Source organism: Xenopus laevis, chromosome 6S (genome assembly GCF_017654675.1).
Source record: "Xenopus laevis strain J_2021 chromosome 6S, Xenopus_laevis_v10.1, whole genome shotgun sequence".
Taxonomy (NCBI): Eukaryota; Metazoa; Chordata; class Amphibia; order Anura; family Pipidae; genus Xenopus; species Xenopus laevis.
In genome coordinates, this window is record NC_054382.1 from 87,803,367 (window position 1) to 87,829,364 (window position 25,998).

At 36.6% G+C, this 25,998-nt stretch overlaps 1 protein-coding gene across 1 annotated transcript in view; it reads right to left on the reverse strand.

The window, feature by feature from the left end:
- Nucleotides 1–16,166, reverse strand: part of dok6.S (docking protein 6 S homeolog) — a 119,217-nt gene extending 103,051 nt beyond the window's left edge. Inside the window, exon 1 of the mRNA XM_041567782.1 lies at nt 15,937–16,166. Coding sequence (XP_041423716.1) covers nt 15,937–16,053 — 117 coding nt within the window. The 5' untranslated portion in view covers nt 16,054–16,166. The remainder of the gene's footprint in view (nt 1–15,936) is intronic.
- Nucleotides 16,167–25,998: the final 9,832 nt, after the last annotated feature.

Consider the following 25,998-nt stretch of genomic DNA (forward strand, 5'->3'; position numbering starts at 1 on the left):
GCACCCCCTAACTTGTATCTCTAAATAATGTAGCAGATGGGTGGGGAATCTCTATCAAGCACAGGTGATGTGTTCACATGGAAACACAGGTCTCTGCTTTCAGTTTGGAACACAGAGACTTGCAGCAATCCATCTACATGCAGGGCAGGATTACACAGCATGTTTAAAATGACACCCAGAATGTGTACTACAGGTATAAAACAAAATGTCACAATAAGGGGGTTATTTATTAAAATCCAAGTTTTTCTCATTATCTCAATAAAAAAAGCCAGATCAAACTCCCATCTACGATTTTACCTTATTTTTCATTAAAAAAAACTCAAAAAAATTGGTTCGGCGAAAAACTCCAAAAATCAAGTTTTTGCTAAAACCCCCCAAATTTGTTTGGTTTTATGCCTGAAATGCTTGCATTTTTTTGGTTTTAATCGCAAAACGCTCAATTTTTTGATACCAATTGAAACCCATTAATTTTTCAGATTTTTGGCTGAAACTCAGTGTAGACCATGATACCTTCAAATTTCAATAGGACCTCTGCCATTGACTTCTACAGGACCTCAATAGGTTGGAGATGGATTATTTTCAGATTCGGACTTTTAGCAGCCTTAGCTTATAATAAATCTCGAAAAATGTTAGCTTTTTTTTCCTCTAAAAATTTGTGCATTCTAGTTAAAGAAACTCTAGTTTTTTTAATTCGGACTTCAATAAATAACCCCCTAAATATTAGTATTTTATAAGAAATATGTTTTGGAATATGCTAGCAAATGAAAGATGTATGGGGGGTCATTTATGAATGCAAGCAGAATTTTTCTTGGAAGATGTTTGTGGATAAAATAATGTTGATTGTGTCCAAAAGTGCACTTTGCACACTACTCTGCAGTAAGTTAATGACCCCTCTAAAATTATCCCAATAATGTACAGCCAGGAGTAACAATGTAGAAGTACTTTCTGAATAATACAACCATATATAACTCACTATATACTGTAGAATAATACCTGTACTTGTCCTTTCTGGAGTGGGCTAACAGATGAGTTTTTGGCAAGTTAAACATCAATGCCCTGCAGAGCACCTATCATGAAAACAATTTAACAGAGCCCACACTATGGTAAGTGGAAGCAATACTGTAGTTGTTTTCCAAAAAACTGCCCCCCACCAGTGCTAAGCCCCCCCATGCCCGCCATCTTGCAGCTCAACCTCGCATTCCAATCTATTCAACTGTGAAGGCAGTGTTCTTCTCCATGGTATAGCACTCATTTTTTCGGAAGGCCCAACCCAAGCCCTGTGAACCCTTTTTAAGATGCTGTTGATAGGATAGTACAGGTATGAGACCTGTTATCCAGAATGCTTGTGGCCAATGGCTTCCTGGATAACAGATCTTTCTATAATGTGGATCTTCATCCGTTAATTATACCTAGAAAATCATGTAAACATGAAATAAACCCAATAGGTTAGTTCTGCTTCCAATAAGCATTAACTATTTTTAGTTTGGATCACGTACAAGGTGCTATTTTATATTTATAGAGAAAGAGGAAATCATTTTTAAAAATTTGTATTATTAAATTAAATTATAAAATGGAGTCTATGGGAGACTGCTTTTCTGTAATTTGGAGCTTTTCTGATAACAGGTTTCTGGATAACAGATCCCATACCTGTACTATTTACTCTTCCTTATTCCACCAGATTATTTATTTGTACTTGTATGCATGTTCCTAGTATGCATAAAATTCTCTCTCTCTCTCTACTTGCCTGTAGACTTTAATTTCTTACAGGCCATGGGATTAAGAGGTGCCTTACCCCTTCCTTTTTTCTTTATCTTGTAGTATATAGCATTACACTTCTCTAAATAAAAAGGTCTACTGTATGTTTCCAGATCATTATTATGTGCTAACAAGTATTAATGTTGGATTACCATTATTTTTATTATGTGGTAGTATTCTAAAGCAAAATCATATTTTTCTGTTTCAAAATATTCGTTTCTTATCGCTAAAGGTCACCATTGACTTTTCATATTTCAGCACTCTAGAAATGTGCTCCATTCATCCATCTTCAGTGGGAGCTCATGTGGAAAATTCTGTATTAAAGATGATGCATATTTGAAGGTCATTTAAATGTAATGCCAGTGCTGATTTGGGAAATAAACGAAGCCATCATTTGTGGAATGTCAGGACCAAGTGACAAGTGCATATGTCAGGAAAAAATGATATCAAGAAAAATGAAATAAGTAGAAATATAAACACAATACTACAGTTAAATCTTTTTAATTTTTCTTTCTTTAAGACGGGGAAACAAAGCAGGGCACATGAAATTTTAAAGACTTTGGGCAAGATTTCGCAAAGGTCAAATTGAGATGCCTAACATTTTAAAAATGTTATTATTTTATTATCGTTGTCCTGACATTCTGTAAAATGTCCATGACTTTTCACTTGGATTGTTAAAATTCCCCTGTTAACCCCCCCCCCCACGATCACAGAGTCTGCTTACTCCATTGTGTGATTATATGAAACAAAATATTTTTGTGTTATGATAGAAAAGACTCATAAGTCAGAAAGTGATTGTTCTTTTTTCCAGCAGTAACCTTTGAGTTATGGGGAGTGCTAGATAAACAGATGATTGTAGCATAGGAAAGGTTAAAACTTAAAGCTGAGCCAGTAACAGTTTTAGGGCAATGACAGATGAGGAGTTTCCTCGCTATGCAACTTTGGGCAAATTCATAAAAACAAAGTGGCGTTTATGGTTTCCCACCGGTGACTGACTTTATTGCTGGTGGGAAAGCATTTGCAGATTAGTTGCCCACGAGAAGATAGTGGAGGACCAAGCTCATCTGTCAATGCCTTTATAGTTGCAAGGGTCAAGAAAAGTTAAACAAATAAACATTCAAATTCTTAAAAGTTTTCATTCAAAAAATCCAGAATGAAATTTAAAAGTAAGGTATAGTGGCCCTTGAAAAAGGCATGAGAATATTTATACAGTGCCAACATATTATGCATCATTCACATCAGTGGAACTTGCCGTCTAAGGGGCTTATTTATTATGCTATGTAAAATGAAATTCACCAAAAAAAAGGCAGTGTAAAAATCTGTTTAAAGTTTTGTGTTTCGTTTTATGCTATGTGAATGCCAGATTTCCGTCATTATTTTACTCCAGAGGAAGTTGCTCAAGGAAACAGTGCATAAAAAAACTTACGCCATTTTTATGCCGTTTTTACATGGCGATGCCTGACGATGTTTGGAGAATTATTCTGCTGGTCTTTACACCACTTCCATCTTTAAATCCCTATCATATTCACACACTATGGTCAATTTTATCAGGAGTCTATTAACCTGCTTTTTCTCACTATCCAGACCTTCATCCTGCTGCAGCTTGCTAGGACTTTCACACATGGCACACTGGAGTTGTAAACCTTTAGTAAATCTTAAATAGGCAGAATTATAGGTAGGAAAGAGGAGAGCACTTCAATGCAGATTTACTGCTGTGTTGCACCCCTCTCGTGTACAGCCCTGTAGAATATGCTGTTGTTCTATAGCTACTTGCCAATAATAGTTGGCTAAAATATGTTCATATGTAATTAAGCTATGAGGGACTGTCAACACTTTGTTATTCAGTCTTAAGTATAGCTCAACATACTGTAGATTTGCTCAGAGGGAAATACAAAGAACTCCTTAAGATTAGAGTAAATGTCTTCAGCAATGTAAAATAGTTCAGTATCAAAGTGATAGAATTAGAATGTTGGAATTCTCAGGGGATGCTGAGACCGCAGACATCTTAATGCTATTTAAAAGGTTAAACGATGTTGCTGTCTAAGCAGAATACCCAATATTTTTATAACTTCAAACAAGGGTAGTCGGTTGACCTAGTTAATAGTTAATGCTTCTAATTTCAGTGGATGAGCCTTTTTTGTTATACTGAGGCAATTTTGACAAAATATAGTAAGTGGAACTAGTTCCAAAGCCTTTTTTAGAAAACAAAAAAAACCTTTTGGACTACATAAATATCCCCTCCACGCCTATGTATGTGTATATATATATATATATATATATATATATATATATATATATATATATATATTGTATATTAGTGATGGGCGAATTTATTCGCCAGGCGCGAATTCACGGCGAATTTGCGCGAATCACCAGCGAAAATTCGTGGCAAAAATTCGAAAAAGCGGACGCCGGCGCCAAAAACGGTCGTCGGCGTCAAAAACGGGCGCCGGTGCCGTTTCGTGAATTTTTCGCCCATCACTATTGTATATCAATGCTTATTTACAACTGTAGAGTTGGGAGAGAGGGATGTAATGTATGTAATCCATACTTTTCCCCCAAAACTCTTTTGGAACCAGCTCCACCTCTAGATTTTGTGAAATATGTCTCAAAATGAGAGAAAAGACTTATAAAATGATAGAGTCTAACTAGGTGACATTTTAGGCCATGACCCATAACCTGCAAATTTAATTGCTTTAATTACTCCTTTTCTTGAAGGGAGAAAAATATAATTTCTTGTGCATTTATACCAGTTTGTATTTTCTCACAAGACAACAAAAAACTTCTTGAAATAATCTACTGTATTTGTCAGAACAACTGCTCCAGGATGAGAGTCCAGGGGGCAGATTCACTAAAGGGTGAAACTTTGCCAGCGACGGCTTCACACCCATTGCTACCCATTCGCTCACACAACGCTAATTTACTAAAATGCAAAGTTGCTTCCAGGGTGCCGAACACTGGCAAACTTTTGGACTTTTGCAGGCTATCACTCTGAAAAAAGGAAAAGACGCCAGCGTTTATGGGACTAACAAACTTTTTCCACTTAAAATATGTTGTAAGTATTGATGAAGATCTATCCACTCCAGTGCACTTGGCCTGGTCTGAGCTGGTGAAGGCAAGCCGAGTAAAATCCGAGTAACTTCTATGCGCCAGAGCATAAATTCACCTGCCGATAGAGTGCGAATGAGCGCTAGCGTCTGTCTCTTTCGCTAGCAAAGTTATGCCTGCACCCGTTAATAAATCGGCGAAGCGCCTAAAAACGGTAGCGCTAGCGAATCGTCCTTTAGTAAATCTGCCCCCATAACTTTTCTAACTGTAAAAAAATTAATTTTTTTTTACATTTTTAAAAATATGATACCAAGAGATTATTTTTATCCTCTACAATGGCCTACTGGTGAATAAAGTTACAGAGAGTCGATTGCATATTCCCCTTTCAGCCACATGGATGTTGCAATCGGTGTCCTCAAAGCAGGTTTTTTTGGGGGGGATTCCAGGCTTAGAGGCAACATTCAGTTGCATAAAAAACAGGTTTACAGCCAAACAGAGCCTCTTGTAGCTGCCAGCCCACATTGATGCTACCAAATAGCCAATCACAGCCCTTATTTGGCACCTCCAGGGACGTTCTTCATGTGTGTTCCCTAACTCTTTTTACATTTAAATGTGGCCCATGGGTTTTAAAGTATGGGGGCACCTGCCTTGTATATTTAGACATACTTTAGAAGCTCACTTGCCTGCCTGTTGTTGGCATAAATAAATCACTTTTGCATGGATTTCAGAGTGCTGCTGACTTGATTTTATTGTAGAGGTTTCCGACCCTTACCAGAGAGATTTGCAGCTAGCACCGTACACCATAACTGGTGTTGTTGAGAAACTGTGTAGCATCTATTTGGACATACTGTAAAAACCTACTTAAGCTCCAGACTTTTCCTTGCACTTTAGAAACTCAGTATGACCATTTCTCTGTTTCAGCAATGTCCTTTCAAGTACTGGAAACTAAAATAGCACTGCATCATTTAGATGCCACTTATCAGTAAAGAATAACTAACGTTCTCCTCCACTGAATCAATACCTCTTTTAATACAGGGCAATCTCTTGCTAAGCTTTTTTTTAATTCCCAAGTACTCCTAGTTTCATGCCTTTACATATACCTACACTGAATCCTATCTGCAACTTAGATGCCGAGAATACTAACTTGTCCAGACCCCCTGCAAGAATGACAAATACTGGATGGATATAATTGTTCTGCATCATTATCACAGTTCATTATAGTAGGAATACAACATCTGTAAAAATTGCCTCATAATATCAATGCTTACACCATTCGAATAGTGGATTTTAAGATGAACTTTCCCTTTAATTACACATGATTATAATTACCCATATTTGAAGTGCAATAAACGGAGTTCAAATTTGCCATTTAACTTACATCTATTATAATCAAACCTGTCATCATCATCAGGCCTTGGTGTTAAACATGGCAGGATATCAGGCATAATGAATGTCGTTTGTACATGTAAGTTTAATTGACTAGATCCCTTGTTATCATTTTCAATTAGGGTAATGTATATGAAAACATATGTTCTTTCTTCTAGAGTTATGATGTTACAGGAATTTAGAAAATGATTAGAAGTAGGCTGTTTCTATTAAAGGGAAAAAAAAGACATTGCTCATAGTGGAAGACAAATAGGATAATGAAATCCCAGAGCCTGAGGATTAACATGACATACAGTAAGTGGAATAAGTGAATAAAAATTTTACTATTGAAAACCAATAATAGACACAAAAAAACAGAGTGCACTTGTATTTTGTTTTTTTTTCTTTTACTGATTCTGTCAGACAAGCTCAATTAATTTGCACTGGAGATCTACTCAAAGGGGTGTTAGAGCTCAGCACAGCCGCTGATATTTAACACTATAGAAATGAATGGACACCTTCATTGATCTGCTTTGATAAATATGTCAATTTGTTAAAGGAAAATGAATGTTCCCTGTCAGCTCGGAAATTGTTAGGACTGTATGCACTGATTTGTACACAGCCATCTACCTCAATATTTTCTTTACATTTTCAACATTTGTCAATGGTGATTGTTTTGTCCCACAAGACACAAAATTCTGTTTTTGGTTTTACATTTACCATCATACAAGGGATCTGAGATTTCTGCAATGCTAATGAAGCCCATGTCACAGGTGAAATGATCTGGTAAGTTCATGATGGTACACAAAAAAAGCACTGGAAGCACATTGATCATTATAAGCACTTGGAAAATTGCTGTTTAAGCTGTTTTATATCTTTTTATTTTTGTATATGTGTATCTAGCTCTTGTTTCATTATCCCTTTTTAGAACAAGTCCCTTTGATCTTTCTGTTCTGCGTGTTGTCTCTGACATACATCAAAGTAAAACCTGTGACTGTAGACTCTGTGGCACAGGCATGTTGATACTTTTGTTTCCGTGCTGTAGATTCTACCTTACCAGGTTGTTTTGGATCGGATGACAGACCTTTGTTTCTAATATGAGTTATATAGTAACATATGTAATCCAGATTTCTTACTTTAGTCTTTCTGCTCTTATACAAAGTTGATTATTGAAAAGCACTAATTTCTACAATTATCAGCCCACTGAAATACAAGTAATATCTTAACAGGTCATCTAACAGTATTCCTTTTTCTCTACACAATTTCATTGCAGTGGTTACCTTTGTGTGGTTTTCTCTATATTGCAAAAACATACTAGAACAGTTTAGTGGGCTCCTGATAAAACGGACATTTAATTGCACTTATGTAAATGAGATAGAGAAATCGAAGTTGTGTGTGATGCAATTGTGCCCAAAATGAATTGCTAGTGGGAATTACATCAGATGGGATGTGCCTATTAATGAAATCTGTTGTGTGAACCCTGTTACAACTGCCACATTCAAAGGCCCATTTAACAAAGGTCGAATTTCGAATTCATGTGAATTTTGTTTAATTCAAATATACTCACATTTCGACCGGGAGGTTATTTAAGAAAAAAATTGAATTGAATTTGATCGAATGGTTCTGACACGAAAATTTGAATAGTATTCGACTCACAGGGATCGAGTTTTTCTCCTGAAAAAAACCCTCAAATGTCAGAAAGTCTATTAACATCTCCAAATGGCTCAACGGACCTCTGCCATTGACTTGTACATGAACTCGGCAGATTTTAGATGGCGAATACTCGAATTGGGACTGTTTCCATGATCGAGGTGTAATAAATCTCACATTTGAATTTACATTTGAATGGGGGAATTACAATTCGAATGTGTTAATTTTGACACTTGAAATTTTGAATTCGAATTTACTATTCCATGCTTGAAAATATGAATTAGAATTTACTATTCCACCCTCAGTGTTGTGGTAGCTCCAGCATTCCCCAGCATCAATAAGAGTGCTTGCCCAGGATTCATCAGAGCAGTCTAGACAGCAGCATTGGTGTCCAACTATACTGAAGTGCAAGGAACTTATTTCAATGCAAGTACCTTAAATGCATGTTATCAATACACGCACCTTGGTATAACTGACCCTTCCAAAATGAAGCAAACTGCTTGTTATGTTAAAACAACTAAGGCCACTGATCTTCTGCATACACACAGGGGCCGATTCATGAAGCTCGAGTGAAGGATTCGAATTAAAAAAACTTCGAATTTCGAAGTATTTTTTGGGTACTTCGACCATCGAATTGGTTAAATTCGATCGAATTCGAACGATTCGAAGTAAAAATCGTTCGACTATTCGACTATTCGATAATCGAAGTACTGTCTCTTTAAAAAATACTTCAACCACCTACTTCGGTAGATAAAACCTACCGAAGTCAATGTTAGCCTATGGGGAAGGTCCCCATAGGCTTGCCTGTGATTTTTTGATCGAAGGATTTTCCTTCGATCGTTGGATTAAAATCCTTCGAATCGTTCGATTCGAAGTATTTAATCGTTCGATCGAACGAAAAATCCTTCGATCGATCGATCGCAGGATTTGCGCAAAATCGTTCGACTTCAATATTCAAAGTCGAACGATTTTAGTTCCCAGTCGAATATCGAGGGTTAATTAACCCTCGATATTCGACTCTTGATGAATCGGCCCCACGGTGTATCTTACTTATTCAAGGTCTATTCTAAATATAATTTAGTTTAGCGAATGTACTGTTGTCTGGTGAGCAAGCTTATATGAGGTTCACAGTAAATAAATAACACAAGAAAAAAATGAAAGAGCTGACCCATACAACTGCATCCTCCCTTCCATAAGCTCCGAATCTCATATGAAGTGGTTAATTTAAAACTTAACCTTTAATATAACATTACAACAAAGTCTAGTGTGCGACATTAAAAATATAGTTTAGCTGCAGGAGGCTGATTGACCAAGCAATTGGTGGGTTCAAGAGGTAATGTGCTATTACACCTATGTATCTAGGAAGCGACTGCTAGTCAGAGTAGTTATTATGTAGCACATTCAAAATGCCACAGTAGTAAATGTGAACACCGATGAGGCCCCCAGAGGAAACCCCTCACAGTGCCAACCCCTTCACCCACTTCTAAATCCCTCCCATATAATATGAGGTTGAACACACTTAAACTGGTTGGTAACAATGACCTAAAACCATACTTATGCGACACACATTCGGTGGAATGCAGTGTGCCTCAGGCACATCTAAACAGAGAGTAGCTGAGCCCTCGGATCGATAGAGCCTCCAACCGCTTCACCCACAATGAGTCCCCTCCCAATCCAAAATTTACAATTGCCCTTCCAAGCCGGCCTGCCTAACCGTAAGCTAAAATGAGCCTCTGGGGGGCCTCATCAGACCTTAACAAAGGGGCTTTCCCCGAAACGTTGCACTTCCGGTAATAAATCTTAGCAAGGTTTTTACCTGCATTCACAACTTGTTTGCCAGTGTGTCTTTTTCTCAGTTTCACAGAGAACCTCCAGATATGTGCAAGCCACTGTGTACAGTATGTCAACTTTGTTTATTGATGCTAAGTATCCAATATCATTCTTGTTTATTTAGACCAAGCGCTTACAGTGCTTGTATTTTACTGCAAGAATGAATGGATCTGCTATGTTTAGAAAGGATACCTTATGTTCAACTGAATCATGCTTGTTCAACAGAAAAATGTCACTCAGTATGATAAATGGCAAACCGAATAAGCCGCCATGTCACCAAAGTACAATTTGCAGTTTTCTGGCAGGTAGAAAGATAGACATATAGATAGGAGAACATTACCAGTGCACCCAATTTCAATTATACAGATAAGTCAATGAGTGACATGCTTCAGAGTATATGCTCCTTGACATACACATGAAATGAAATGCTGTAAAGTGTTTGAATTAAAGGAGCATGTGCAAAAATGCCTTGTTATTCTGTTTTGGTCAAAGAAATTGGAAATTCTAAGTAATAGCGTGTATAGGAGATTGCATAAATGAATTCACAAAATGTGTCAGACTCAAGGCTCTATAATGGGTTGTCTCTTCTCTTCTTGTGAAAGTTTATGTTATGGTGAAATCTGTTTTTTATAAGCCTTCTTATTTTGATATGACATATGGCAACAACTGGAATTCAAAATAGGACCTGGCATTCCTAGTATAGAGAGGCCCAACAGCCCCCACCAGCCCACCTAATAGTCACTTTCTATGGCATCTTACAGTAGCCCCTCTGGCATTTGCCAGAACCCACAGAGTGCCAGTCCAGGCCTGTATGGCTATAAATCTAATCTATCTAATCTATCATCTGTTTGTCTATTTATCTATGCATGTTAGCAGACTAGATTAGGACAACACTTGTGGCACACTCAAGTATATAATTACTAAAATAACAATGCAGAGATGTAGAAGAAGCCAGAGAAAATAGTTATTCAACACGGAGGAATAGTTATAATTTGTCAGCAAGACTCTACTTATTGTACTACCATTGTTCAGACTGGAGTCAAATGTTTCAAGCAAGGTATCAATTTACATATCTATTTACAGAAGTTCACATTTATAATGTGTATGTATGTATAATGTGTATGTACAGTATAATTTTCTTAAACTCATCAAATCTATTGGTCAGTTACAGCCTTATTAATATTTGTCTTTCTGTTTATTGTTTAATAACCATCTACCTGGCTATGGATTTGATTAACTAAAAACAATATAACAAGAAAACCAAATGTGGAACAACCTACATTGGGAGGCACATTTATCAAAGGATGAATTTCCAATTCATGCAAGTTTTTTTTTTACTTTATTTAATTAGAATATACGTGAAATTCGATTCTGGGGGGTATTTAATATAAAAATTGAATATCTAAAACTTGTACAAATTTTAAAGACTCGAAAACTTGAATTGATACAAGTTTTTTCTCCGAATGTCAGGAAGGCTAGTAACATGTCCAAATTGGTCCCTGGACCTCTGCCATTGACTTATACATGAACTCGGCAGGTTTTAGCTGGTGAATAGTCGAATTTGAATTTCTAAAGGGCCAGAATGTGATAAATCTCGAAATTCTAATTTGAATTAAAACTCGAATTGGGTTTGCATAATTCACAATTTGAATTTGTGAGTTTTGACCATAAAATAAATTCGAATTTTCAATTTTTTTTCAATTCTTTGAATTGTCCAGGCACTGCTTGGTGTATAACAAAGTTGCAAACATGTGAAAATATTGGTGCATCAGCCGTTCAGCTGCAGTTACAACAATAACTATTTTCGGAAATAAAATTCGTTTTTGCTCAAAATATTGCTCTTATTGACCTCCAAGATGGCTTTAGAGGAGTATTTAGGAAATAAAATAGGCACTTCTTCCCCAAAAAAGTCTGGGTCTAAAGAGTACTTATTGATGTAATTAATTGTAATTGGTGTTTGCTGATGTTTGTTGCATAAGACTTATTAAAACTTGAATTGTGTATTATAAAATAATAATCAACCCTCTTCACCTATGGCCTATTATTCCTTATATTGCATCTATTATATTGTAAGCAAAAGTGAACAGCAGATATCTATGTATAAGACTAATATAGCATTGCAGCTTATAACATATTCTATATTTGGAGATCAAGTAGCTATTATTACATTCAAAAAACAAATACTTGATATTTTCATGATAGTGAGTTTTCTGAAAACCTTGCCTGAAATATCAATAAAAAGGCAAGCATGTATATTCACAAAATTACATTTGACAAAAAGGACATACTTACACATGCAATAGCTTAAACTCCTATATACACTATGGGGCTCATTTACTTAGTTCGAGTGAAGGAATAGAATAAAAAAAACTTCGAATTTCGAATGTTTTTGTTGGCTACTTCGACCATCGAATTGGCTACTTCGACCTTCAACTACGACTTAGACTTCGAATTGAACAATTCAAACTAAAAATCGTTTGACTATTTGACCATTTGATAGTCGAAGTACTGTCTCTTTAAAAAAAACTTTGACCCCCTAGTTCGCCACCTAAAACCTACCGAAGTCAATGTTAGCCTATGGGGAAGGTCCCCATAGGCTTAGCAATCTTTTATAGGTAGAAGAAAAAGATGGATTAAAATCCTTTGAATCGAATGCGCTAAATCCTTCGACTTTGATATTCGAAGTCAAAGGATTTCCATTCAGCAGTAGAATATCGAGGGTTAATTAACCCTCGATATTTGACCATAAGTAAATTTGCCCCTATAAGTGCATTGTTAATCTTGTAACTGGAACCTGATCATTTGTATACTATACATTTTGATAACCTTAGTAATCTTTCAAGAAAGATAGAAATAAAACTAGCATCAATGTAACAGTCAGTAACAACAAACCACTTTTCTCCCAGCAAATGAAATAAAGAACTCCAGCCTGTCATCAGCTCATCCTTGAGTGTACTCCACAGTTGATTTTATAGCACTGAATGATATGTATTTTCAATTCATCTCAAAGCAGCAGGTTTATGTCAGTTATTTCTGTGCTGCAAAAAATAAAACCCAAATGATGCATTGGGTGTACAGCATGAAACTCAGAAGCCATAACTTTAAAGATAAAAAATATTTCTGTATAGATAACTTTGCATTAAGTCAGTAGAATTTCTTTGTAGAATAGAAGACTATACCAACATGTAAGCAGTTTAATATTCATTTATGCAATGTTGTACTCATGTTTAAAAGGTAATAAAAACTCAGAAGGGAGATAAATAAAGTGCCTAACACTACTTCAGTTCTAGAGTTAGTGCTCACTGAATAAGTACTTGTGCTCGGGGCTTTGCTTTACTTTGCACTAGTGAAAAACGCAACCCACACCTGACCTTAACCCTCAAAATGTTGTCCTTGTAGGACCCAACCTTTGTCTTCTCACTCTGTATGCTACTTCTGTGCATACCTTTGGTTCCAAGACAGGGAATCTTCAGGAGCAGTAGAGAAGTGTACTTCCCCAGTCTGACCTGCACCCAACCCTAACCTGCAATGGTCACCCACATTTCTACCCTTAACCGCCCAACTGGCAGCAAAGCCATGCACCCCTCTGGGGTTTCGGGTAAACACATACATCACTACTCTGCACACTGTGCTGGGTTAAAATCCAGTTCAAGGTGCAGAACACATCTCCAAGACAGCCAGTAAGCCTGTTTGACCCTGCTATTGCCACAGATCCATAACTCATGTGTCTGAATTATTTACAAGATCGAAAGATTGAATGTAAGTATTTTTACTAGAAAATGTGGCAAACCTAGACATGGCATGCCGAGAAGTAAAGTGCTATACAGGGTAGTTGGCAATACCCTACTCTACATCTATATGTAGCCTAACAATATTTGCAATACTTACTGGTGATCAAGTTTGATCATACTTACTGAAGTATCTGAAACTGAAATGTTATGAGACTACTGCACCTTCAGATATGTCCATATTACAGTACAGAACTTCTGACAGGGGCAGCATCAGTGTGGCAGCCTAGCACAATTTAAAGGGAACTTAATACCTAAAAAAGTCCCCCCCCCAGAGGTGCAAGCTAACAGATCATGCACGTTGGATGTGGGAAACAAGAATATTTTTTTAAGAAAAACCTTCTGTTCAGCAATCATTAAGGCCGTGCACCAAAAAGGAGCTCCCAGACTGCGTGACCATGTTGGACACCATATATGCATATACTGGGTGAGAGTCCCAGCTACCTTACCTACCTCCTCCCTGGATGTGCAGGTAATGCTACCTCCTCTCTAAGCTGCATCAAATGCCCCCTTATGATCTGGGGGCTCCACAAATCTATAAACCCTTTTACCATGTATTCTTTATTTCTGATAAGTCTATAGGCCAATATGAAATGGATGATATTCACGCATACATAAACTTGCTAAAAAATTAGTTGTGTATTGATGTATTGTATTATTTATCGAAGCAAACTGAAAAAAACTACTTTTTCAGCAATGGGACACACTTATACACAGTATATATATATATTTCAGTTATGTTGATGCATCATTTCTGAAGTTAATACATGTCATGTCCTTCTAGTAATAAAGGTGCTAGATTAAAGCTGGCCATAGATGCAAATATCCGATCGTACGAATCGAGGATTCGTCCGATTTTCGGACCGTGTGCGGAGAGTCCCGACATTTTTCGTCCTGTGGAGATCATCGTTTGGTTGATCGGACACGTTAAAAGATTTCTGTCAGCTGCCGATAATTTCTCATAACTTTCATACGGTTGCTGTCAGGGGCTAGAACATCGGCTGATCTGTTCTTTTACTACTTTATTTGAACTGAATGGTTAGTGGCAGGTCGGGAGATCCTCGAACGATCGGATCTTTGCATCTATGGTCAGCTAATTAGTTGAGTTGTGTTGGAAGTTGAACAGATTGAACAAGGCTTTATCTAGATACAGTATCTGATTCACATTGGTCTCCAATAAGCCACTTCATTTAGAGGCATATTTATCAAGGGTCAATTTTTTTTTAACTCACATGAATTTGATTTTACTCAAAATTCGATTGGGGGTAATTTATTAAAAAAATCGAATTCAAACTCAATTCGAGTTTTTTCTCTGGAAAAAACTCGACTGTCAGGAAGGTTAGTCGAATTTGACAGTTTTGAATTTGAATTAGAATTTTCAATTCATTCACTAATAAATCTGCCCCTTAGTGTACTGTGATGTCAATATAAAAAAAAATATAAAGTTTGCTACATCTTTAATTCAATAGCATCTAGCAGGCCACAGGTTGCACATTCCTATCCCAGTCTTTTAATATCACACATTCTTGCCAAGGTCTGTAATCATCCTATTCTACATTATAAAAAAATGCAACGCATCATACAACATACAAAATACAAATAAATGTCACTTGCATTCTGCACATTTTATAACAATACACAAAGTACCCAAGCCTGTCCTGCCAACCCATGACAAAATAAGGCTAATCTTTCCGTTTCAAACCTGCCAAGCCGAAATACATTATTTAATTGAAGATGTTAAAGAGAAATTACCATAATGAACTGGGAAAAGAAAGTACAGGCACCTTATCAATGTAAATGAGAAACTCTAGACAATATATTGTAAAGTGTCACTAAACAATTACACGCAGTATGTTAATGAAATACAAAGGAGGAAAGTAATTCAATACAATGTGACAGTAAACTTTTTTTTATCCAGCCTCATAATAATGAATGCCCTTTTTTGTGTAAAGTTTATAAATATATATATATATATATATATATATATATATATATATATATATATATATATATATATATATATATATATATATACACAAGCTAAAATAAATCATTATAATTGACATTCATAGTTGATCTCCATTCATTTGACTAACCTTAATCCACTCTTGCCTAGTAACATATAGTCAGATGGCAAGGTTATTCATCTGATTCCAGAGCAGAGGATCAATGTGCTGTTTGACTGAAATTCATCCTCTTCAAGCAATATCAATGTGATCCCGGCAAGAAGGTAAATCCAGTACAAAAGCCTCTAATGTAAAGCTCACAGCAGGAACAAGAATATATGAATCTGCCTTATAACAGCACACAGCACTTTCCCAGAACTAGCACTAGCAATGCAGACGAAGGCTTCACTCACTAGGATTCTATTCTTTTTTTCATACACATTGTTCTCCATGTAAATAGAGGCTGGCAATCAGATAAAATTAGATTGTTGTAAATGAGGACTGGTTTACAATATCACCCTAAAACCAGGAAAGCATGGCAAACAGAGACTTACCCCAAGCTTTTTGCTGCGGATTCTAACGTAGCCTTGCTTTACAATATCATTGAAGTTAGATGCCATAGCCAGCTTATTCGCTCTTGCTCTCTCTTCCAGCCTACTGGATTGATTCATACACTCTCCCTGAGCTTCTGCGTGTGTTTCTGAAAAAGCGGCAGCAACAGCATTGCTAGCTGACTGGCTGAGCTGTCTCTGTGTCTAGGAGTTTAACAGCAGGAGCTAACAGGGAAAGCAGCCACTCAGTGTCACTGTTCTGCACCCCCTCCTTATGCTTTACCATGCTTTATAGGATCTGTAAACTGCAAAATGCAAGGCTTGGTAGAATAGGTGAATGGCTACGAACCTCTGCATCACAGTCTCTTACACATTTATGTCATGCATAATTAGGTCCTGTCCATACCTTTGCCATCAATAATTCTTTTTCACTTATTTTCTTTCCGTATTTTATTGAATGCTGTTTAAGGTAGATGCACTATGAAAAAATTCTGTGCAAAGCGGTTACTTGAATTCGGAATTATTTTATATATAATAAAAAAGAACAAATCTATGGCATGAATAAATAGACAGGATATAGTTAAAGGCAATGTAGACTAGGCTATTTCCGCATTGACTGCACTAGGTTCTTATTTACAGAATATCTTAATCACATCATATATGATTAAGGGCAGAAACGTCCGTAACGCGTCAGGTGACACTCTGCGTGCTGTTTTAATGTAGATTAATAAAATGAATTGTTTTTAAACAACAAATCGATGTTGCGGAACTCCATTCTGTATTCTTCTGTTTGTTAAAAGCAGAACAGCAGCAATAGCATCAGTAACTATTAGGCTTATGGCACACCTGGAGGTCAATGTGTTCCTGAAAAATAATGTTGCATTGTTTCTAATCTCTTATGACTCTGTCTCAAGTATGGTGCAGTTTTACAATTTTACATACAGTATATCCATCTGTGAATATTGTGTGTCATAATAGTAGAGTAAGCCACCTAATACATAAAATACAGCACAGTATATGGTTATCTTATTATTTCTGTGGGAAATACTTATAATGATTATTACAAGGAAAAACAGTACTATTCAATCCTTAAGGGCAGTGGCACACAAGATGAGTGTGGTATTTTGCATCAGGATAATATATATATATATCTCTGCAGAATCAACAAAGCACTTGAAGATGCTCACCATTGATTTGAGCAGCAATTGCCTGGCATGCACCTGAACCCAAACATCAAAGAATACAGACAGTGTTCCACTGTCCTACACTCCAAAAAATAAAGTTTACATTTAAGTTAAACCGTGAATTGATGAAAAAGAAGTTATTATATTATAGTAATATTTAAGCAACTAATTCATATTTTTAAAAAAATATTTAAATTTCTTTGTAATAATAAAACATTAGCTTGTACTTGATGGTAACTAAGCTGCATGAATCCATATTGATGTCAAAACATTCTTGTTGGATTTATTAAGGAGATTATTTCTTAAAACTCAATTTCTTCTAGTGGAGTTTTTTTTAGTGAAAAAACTTAAATCTGAATCTGAAAATACTCAAGCTAAAACCTGTTGAAGTCATGTAAAAGTCAATTTGAAGATGTTTTTAACCTTCACAAATTTTGAGATGTTTGGCGCTGGTTTTCTATTGAATACTCCATAAATTTGAGTATTTAGAGTGCTTATTTGATAAAGTAGTCCAATTCAAATCTCCGGTTTTTTTTACAATCCGATTTTTTTCGACCTAAAATATTAGTTAATAAGCCAAATTCATGGATAGGAGTTAGAATGATTTTTTTTCTGGTAAAATATGAGAAAAAAAATAGTTCTAGTAAATAACCCCCTAAATGTTTTTTAGCAAACGTATGGTTCCAAGCATTCCCGATAATGTAGTGTTGTACATCACACGCTCCATATCATTCTTGTTAAGTATGTCATTATGTATGTCCATATTCTAGCTATCTTTAGAAAAGTACCTTTTATCCCATTTTTATTAAGTGCATTATCACAAATGCAATTGCCATTAACAACCAATAGGTAATTGGACAGTCTAATACAAGTTGGAAAATGAAAGCAAAGACCTAATTGGTTGCTAGTTGTGTAATTTAGCACCTATGTTTGTAAAGCAGTCCTATGGAGTAAACCATATACTTTAGAGGGCTTACTTATTGATTTACTAAGAAGCTAAGCTAAGGACAAGAAAACCACTGAAATTTGATGGGCTATTCTCAGTCAAACGTTTGCATCCAAGCACGCAAATTCCTTAAATCCAATGATCAACACTTTACTTAAAAACAGGACTTCCATTAAGGAGATGACACTTGTCATCCAGGAAGAAATATAATATATGCAAAATAAGAATTAATATCTAGGTAGAAGAAAGGTTCACTAGAACAGCAACTATTCCTAGCAACATAGTACAACCATCTGCCTTTCCAATGTCTATAAGGTGTCACGGTCGGCACCCTAAACCAGAACTAGTGCCAAGCTCCCTGGTCTCGGCTCGGCTTCACCAGTAGTGTGACCGCCTTTGGCTTCGGGAGGAGCCCTCAGCGTACTCAGATGCCATCTGGACTTTTCGAGAGGAGCAAGGCGAAGAGTTCTGGCAAGCAAAGGGGCACGACAGTTGTTAAAGTCAGTTAGGCCGAAGGTCGCGGTACAACAGACAGAATCGTGGTCAGACTGGCCAGGTCGAGGCAGGCAGATAGCTAGAATCGTCAGGCAGAAAAGGGTCAAAACCGGGTTATCAGATGGGATGAGGCAGAATCGGAGTCAAATAACAGGCAGAGGTCAAACCAGAACAACAATCAGGAGAGTTAAGCAGAATCAAGGTCGGTTTCAGGCAAGGGTCAGGTTCCAGAGATCAGAGTAGTCAAACAGCCAGGCAGGGTCAAACAAAGAAATTAGACAGACTAGAAGCTTTTCAGCACAAGGTACAAGGGACCAGGAACAAAACCTATCATGGGCAATGACATAGGAAAAAATGTCCCTTTAAATACTATTTGAATTTCGTGCCATTGCGCACTGACGCCAGCGCGCATGCGCCAATAAAATACGGAAGTGCGCGCGCGGCGCGCACTAGGAAGCCGGCATAGAAGGAGCAGGATGGTGCGGCGGGCGTCCCCGCCACACCACCACTAGACCACCAGGGTGAGGTTTTGTTACATAAGGCCAGACCTCTCCAGAATATTTTTAGTGGAAAGGAATAGGCTGGAAAATTCAGGAAACCATTTGGCCCTACAGCTTCCTTATCAATGCATTCTTATTACCTACAGTTATAAAAAAATTAGTATCATGTGTAAGTCAGGCAGCTAATAATGACTATACAAATGACATAAAATCCAGAATCACAAATTAGAAACTCTTTGTGGATCTAACTATGAGTTACAGTAAAGTTTGCAGATTTTTGTTATTGTGTAGTTCCTTCAACAAAGCATACAACTTGTGACTTGGATATCATTAAAGGAAAACTATACCCCCCAAAATTTAGGTATCTATAAAAATATATTGCATAAAACAGCTTAAATGTATGTAGTCTTTTTTTAGTAGTATGTGCCATTGGGTAATCCTAAATATAAAATTTCCATTTTAAGAAATAAGGGCTGCCCCCTGGGATTCTACGATTCATGGTGCACACACACAAACAAACCAAACAAAATCTACATGTTCATCACATGAGCCAATTAACGGACAAAGTTCTGTCTTTTGCTTCTATACTTCTTCCTGTTACAGTTAGAGCTGCAGTATTTCTGGTCAGATAATCTCTGAGGCAGCACAGTGAATATCATAAAATGGAGACTTAAGATAAATGATGTAAAAGGACATTATTTACTTAAATGTATATTCTGATTTGGTAAGATTTTTTAATATGCCACTTAATATTATGTTGCTTAAGCATTCATTTTGGAGTTATAGTTTTTCCTTTAAATATTAGAAGCAGATATTTACAGAACATCAAGAAGTCCATACACAATTGGTTGTATTTGACTTGCATATGGTTTAATGAAACAGCCACTTATACCAGATCCAGGGAGTCCCCATCTGAAGACAGAAAGTATGTCAAAGCCAGTTTGTGAATTCCAAGGCACACCCTGGTAACAAATTTTCAGTAACATGGCATGTAATATAAATGGAACAGACTTTATCAAGACATTTGGATCACATGGCAGAACATATCACTTAAGTTTGGTCCATCTATATATGCTCATCAAAAATGTATTCATGTAGAGGTGTATTTCATAAACCCACTCATGTCTAGATACTGTATACCAGGAGTCCACCAACTTTTTTTAAGCTTGAGCCACATTCAGATCTCAAAAGAGTTGGGGAGCAACACAAGCATGAAAAATGTTCCTGGGTAGTGCAAAATAAGTTCTGTGATTATCTATGTATAGACTGGCAGCCTACAGGAGGCTCTTTTGGCAGAACACCTGGTTTTATGCAACCAAAACTTGCTTCCAAGCCTGAAATTCCAATATAAGTACCTGCTTTGAAGCCAGTGGGAGCAACATCCGAGGGGCCATAATTTACTGGTTGGGGATCACTGCTGTATACACTCATAAACAATTACATGCAAACACTGTTACAGCCCAACAGATACAGTAATAATTATGCACCCACTCCATTTGAAAGTCATCATATATGCCCTTTGTCTGGTACATGTATTAGGCCGTAGGTATATATAATGGTGAAAGGGTTCATTTTAGTCAGGGGATGTAACTACAGAGGAAGCAGACCCTGCGCCTACAGGGGGCCTAGGGAGTATAGAGGCCCCATGAGGCCCAAATAATGAGCAATTTCAACATTTATTGGTAAAATGGGACAATCTCTAGTTATGTTGGGGGCCCTACACTTAATTTGCTGTGGGGCCCAGTAACATCTAGTTATGCCACTGATTTTAGTACTATGATATATCTGCCATTCATTTTAATTACAGGATGTTTTGGTGCCTGATTAGCAAGTGCACCAGGGGTCCAGGTGATTATCATTGATATTAATACATCCAATCAAAGAACCTAGCCTTCTGAGCTGGAAATTACTCAGGGGATATATTGCCCTGAATCACTTTCAGGGCCGGAATTACATAGTGGGTACCCCTAGGCCCAATGTAATTTGTCGCCCCGTCCACTCCATTTTATTTGCATCGTTGGGACAGGAGCAATGGGGATTGGCGTACGAGAAATTTAAAACTATTGTATCTCCTGTGCATCCCCAGTGTTTCTGAACCAATGTGGGTGTGGTTGGGCACCATGCCGCCCCCTAAAATCCTTCGGCCCTAGGCCCAGGCCTTGGTGGCCTCTCCACAAATCCGGGCCTGATCACTTCATGCTCCATTTTTTTTAAATGTGAAAAAAGAGCCAGTCCAGCTCACTAAATAACTTTCATAATGCAGATGTCAAAGCCTATGTAATCCTACTTTATCTGTTATTTTTTTTTTTTAAATTAAGGTCCATACGTAGACATATCCAAATGGTGGTACTAGTTTCAAATAACTGCTGTATCAGCCCAAGGGTACAACAGCCAAAAAAAATAATAAACAAGTTTAATCCTTTTCACCATCCAAGGGTGAGCCATCTGCACTTGATCAGATGCCAAGTGCACATTCAATGTGTGAGGATATCACTGGAGTGGGTTGTTTGCAAAAAAACTGAAAGAGTCAGAGCTCCAGGTCTGTAAGACATAAGCATTATCATAAGACTGCTATAGGCACTTAAGCAGTATTATGCCAGCTATGCCATAACTGTAATATTTGGCCAGATGTTTCATCTGGTTTTAGTTGTCTTTTTAAGGCCTTATTCACACTGTGCATTTTCATTCTATTTAGGCAGATGAAAGTCAGTTGATCCATTAAAGTGGATGAAAAACAACAAATGTTTTATATGAATCTCTTAGGCCTTTCCACACTATAGAAAACCCATGTCGAATGATTACTGGAGTGTGCAAATGCCACACCACAATCTCTCTGCTACACCTAGTACCTGGTTGCATAACCCAATACCATGCTGTTGACAGGGTCATGTGTAAGACACATTAACTAAAGTGTCTAATGTGCAGTTTACTTAAACTGAGTGTGCCTGTAGCTGGTTTGGGTCATGGCCTTATGAATCAGAGCACAGCTTTTCAATGCATCGCCTCAATAAATGACTCCCAGTGTCGCATTTTGCTGATTCATTTCATGCCAGTCATATTTTTGATATTTAAAATCAAATATCAAATAAATTTAGTTTATTTTCATAAACACACGGGCATTTATACAATCTGGTCAGCAAAAACATTATTCTTTTATATTACAGCAGAAAATTGCTCTGTTTTATAACGTTTTCTTTGGACACTTTCAAATTTCATTTCTTCCCTGCGGATGCTTCACATTGAAAGCTCATTCTTGTTTTATAATCCACAGTTACCCTTAGGTCCTTTATGTGTTCATTGCATTGTGCTTGTGTATTGTAATGACCTTTGGGCATTACCTTAAATTCCTAAGTGCACTTAGAACTGGAAGAGTGGTGCTGCTGATTTAAATCACCTGCTACTGTTTATGGTACCTTAGCTTTGCAAATCCCTTTCATGTATCCTGATTAACAAGCTTTTCATTTTTTCTCTCCCTATGGCCAAACGTGAATGCTATGCAGACTGAAAGCATCACTAAAAATAACAAGTAAAGTTAATCTTAAAGCAATCTTGAATAGTCACAGGCCAGACTTTTGATACTAACCATAAAAGCAAGATAAGCATCATGTTAAAAAAAAAAAAAAGAGGGGTGTTAATATGGGCATTTGTACTTAGAGGGCTGAAGAAATGTGATTGATGATAGATTGGGAAGATTTATCGAAGGTCGAGGTGAATTTTCGAATTCAAAAAATTTTAATTTCGAGCTATTTCTTGTGCACTTCAACTAGGGAATAGTCCAAATTCGATTCGAATTTAAAAAAAATTTGAAAATTGGAATATCGAAATGTATCATGTACTGTCTCTTTAAAAATTCGAATTTGACCATTCGCCATCTAAAACCTGCCGAATTGCTGTTTTAGCCTATGGGGGACCTCCTAGAACTTATTTGGAATCAACTGGTGGACTTTGAAAAATCTACGTTTTTTTTTGGGAAAAACTGATTTGAATTTGATCAAATGCGCTATTACTTCAATTGAGAGAGTCAAGAGTGAGTTTATTTTCATTTCATGCATATACGCTTGTACAGTACACAGTGAAGCAAAACAACGTTCCTCTACACACAACATAGATGTACCGGACAACAGACAAAAAGCGCAAGTGCAAAAATATGCAACTCCTGCAAGACAGGACAGCACAGTGCAGGGACAGGACAAGACAGTGCATACTCAGCAGATGTAATATGTTAAGTAAATAATGCTAAAAGTCAGACATGATGGGTGTATCATTGTGATATGATAGTAGTAAGAACATGATAAAGAACATGATAAAGTGCAGATGTACTGATAGAGAACAATTGTATCCAATGGCTATTTATTTATACAATGGTGTACAGTGGCTATGTAATGCTGTGGTATATAGTAAGGTCAGATGGAGTGTGTGTGTGAGAGAGATCTGTCCGGTCCCTGAGTATTCAGGAGCCTTATGGCTTGGGGGAAGAAACTGTTACATAGTCTGGTAGTGAGGGCCCTAATGCTTCTGTACCTTTTTCCAGATGGCAGGAGTGTGAACAGTGAGTGTGAGGGGTGTGTTGGATCAGCCACAATGCTGGTGGCTTTACGGATGCAGCGATTGGTGTAAATGTCCATGATGGAAGGAAAAGAGACACCTATGATCTTCAATGTGTACGATTCGGCCAAATACGGACCTATTCGATCGAAAACGGACCAATTCGGCCAAAAAAAAACTTTGACTTACTTTCGGTGGGTCTTTTTGAATTCGAATTTCGAAGTTTTTCAAATTTGAAATTCGACCCTTGATAAATATGCCCCTAAATGTGTTCACCCAAAACATTGGGTTTTTGAACCAATAAACACGCTTTGTTTGATAAGACCTGCTGAGTGCTGTACTTTATAAAATGAATAACTATGCGTTACTGGCACCCAGACATTTGATTTATTTTTGGGGGAATGCTCTTCTTTTTGCACACATATATATTATTATTATATTATACCATGTTGTGGCAATTATTAACAACCAGTTTCCACACGTGACTATCTACCTATATAAAAGCACACATATACATTGCTTTCTCTAGATACCATATTGTTTTCCCAAGCCCAGTAGATAAACTTTCTTATATATTCATTTTATTTGATCCTTATTAACTTATGCAGCTAGTCTCCAATGAGTCATAATCATAATTAATGAATTAATTGATTTCCTATATTTCAGTTTCTTGGCTCTTCTAGAATAACTGAATATTGATATATACACCACTCATATAAGTTGGGATTTGTAATTTAACTCTTTTTCCACTTAAAATTAAAATCTTAGTCATAATATATTCAATGTCTCACATTGCATGAAAATGTTAAATATGCTATTAAGAGTGTGTTTATAACGACTCTTTTGTAATGCTAAGCAATCTTATTTTGTCAATTAATGTTGGTTGTGTGGATTTTGTTTATTTTCTTTAATAAATAAGAAGCTGCTTACTTTCATTTACTGCATTTGTAAAACTGAGAAATGCTATTATGGCAATAATAATGCACTGCTAGAATGTCTTCTGAGAAATGGCAAAAATTTTTGTAGGCAAGTAATTTTGAGTAATTATTACATTCATTTAATTCAACTAATTAGGTTCTTGCCCTTGAGTCTAACAAGAAAAAAAGATTTCAACGATATCACAAGCTTTTAGCACTCTAGTTGTGTTAATGACAACTCTTCCTTATGAATCAAACAGACATGTGCACCAATTTGTCAGCGTAATTGAGCTCTATTTCAAAGTTATTTTAAAGCATTTTATTTTTAATGTATTTATAGTACTTTTATTGGTTTTAGTGCTTTTCCTATTCCAGACCTGTCAAACAGACTCATTTCCTCTTTTACAACATATGGAGAAATGACAAGACATTAGGGAAATAAGTTAACTTCATCAAAATATTCATCCTATCATACAATATATTACATTCGCAAGTATTTGACCCTGTTCTTTCTTGTATGAAAATGTACTAAGCAAAAGCAATCTAATGCAGTGTTATATAACATTCCTCTGTGGATTGAAATGTCTAGAAAATGGCAATTTTCTCCCAAGCCTTTTGCTTAATGTACATCTTTTATTTTAAAAACCCACTTTAAAGAGGACCTGTCACCCGCAAAACAATATTTCAAATCATATTTTATCATGTTTGTCAAGCAAAATAAAATTTAATTACACTATATAAATTATTTTAATCTTGATTCCTGCGGTCTGGGAATTCATAATTATAGCAAGCAGGAAGCAGCCATTTTGTGGACACTATTTTTAAGGCAAGCATTGCATCAGCTCAAAGTCTTGTTTGTGCACCAGAATGGGGGACCTGATGTCCATCCCCATGCTCTGACTACACAATTAAATGGTAATGAGAGAGGGGGAATGTGGGGAGTGCATTGAAATCTAGTAAGTGCTGAGTGGAAAGTGAAAGTAATTGCCTGCCCAGCCTCTATGCCTAAGGCATAGAGGAGGGGCAGGCAATATGTGATTGACAGCTGAAAATTTTAAACAAGTTTACAACAGCTATAGATTATTTAATAAAATAAAGAATTTTGGATTTCATGTTTAATTTGAAAATAACTTTTATTATACAGCTTTTTATGTCTGGGTGACATGTCCGCTTTAACTGTAAACAGCCCTCAAAATGACATACCTCTCTCCAAACACTGAGTCTGATGTACTTTTTTTAAGATAGAAGTTGAAATCTGCAGTGGGAATCAGTCATTTCCTTATCTAGTATGAAGCTCCGCCCCTTTGGTATTAAAGGGGAACTATCGCAAAATGAAAATTTAATAAAAGCTTCCTCATATTGAAGTAAGCAACTTTCTAACTACAATCAATTAAATATTCTGCATTGTTTCTGAAATAATCAAGTTTATATTCACTATTCCTCTCACAGCATGTGATTCTCTTCATTCTGTCTTCATG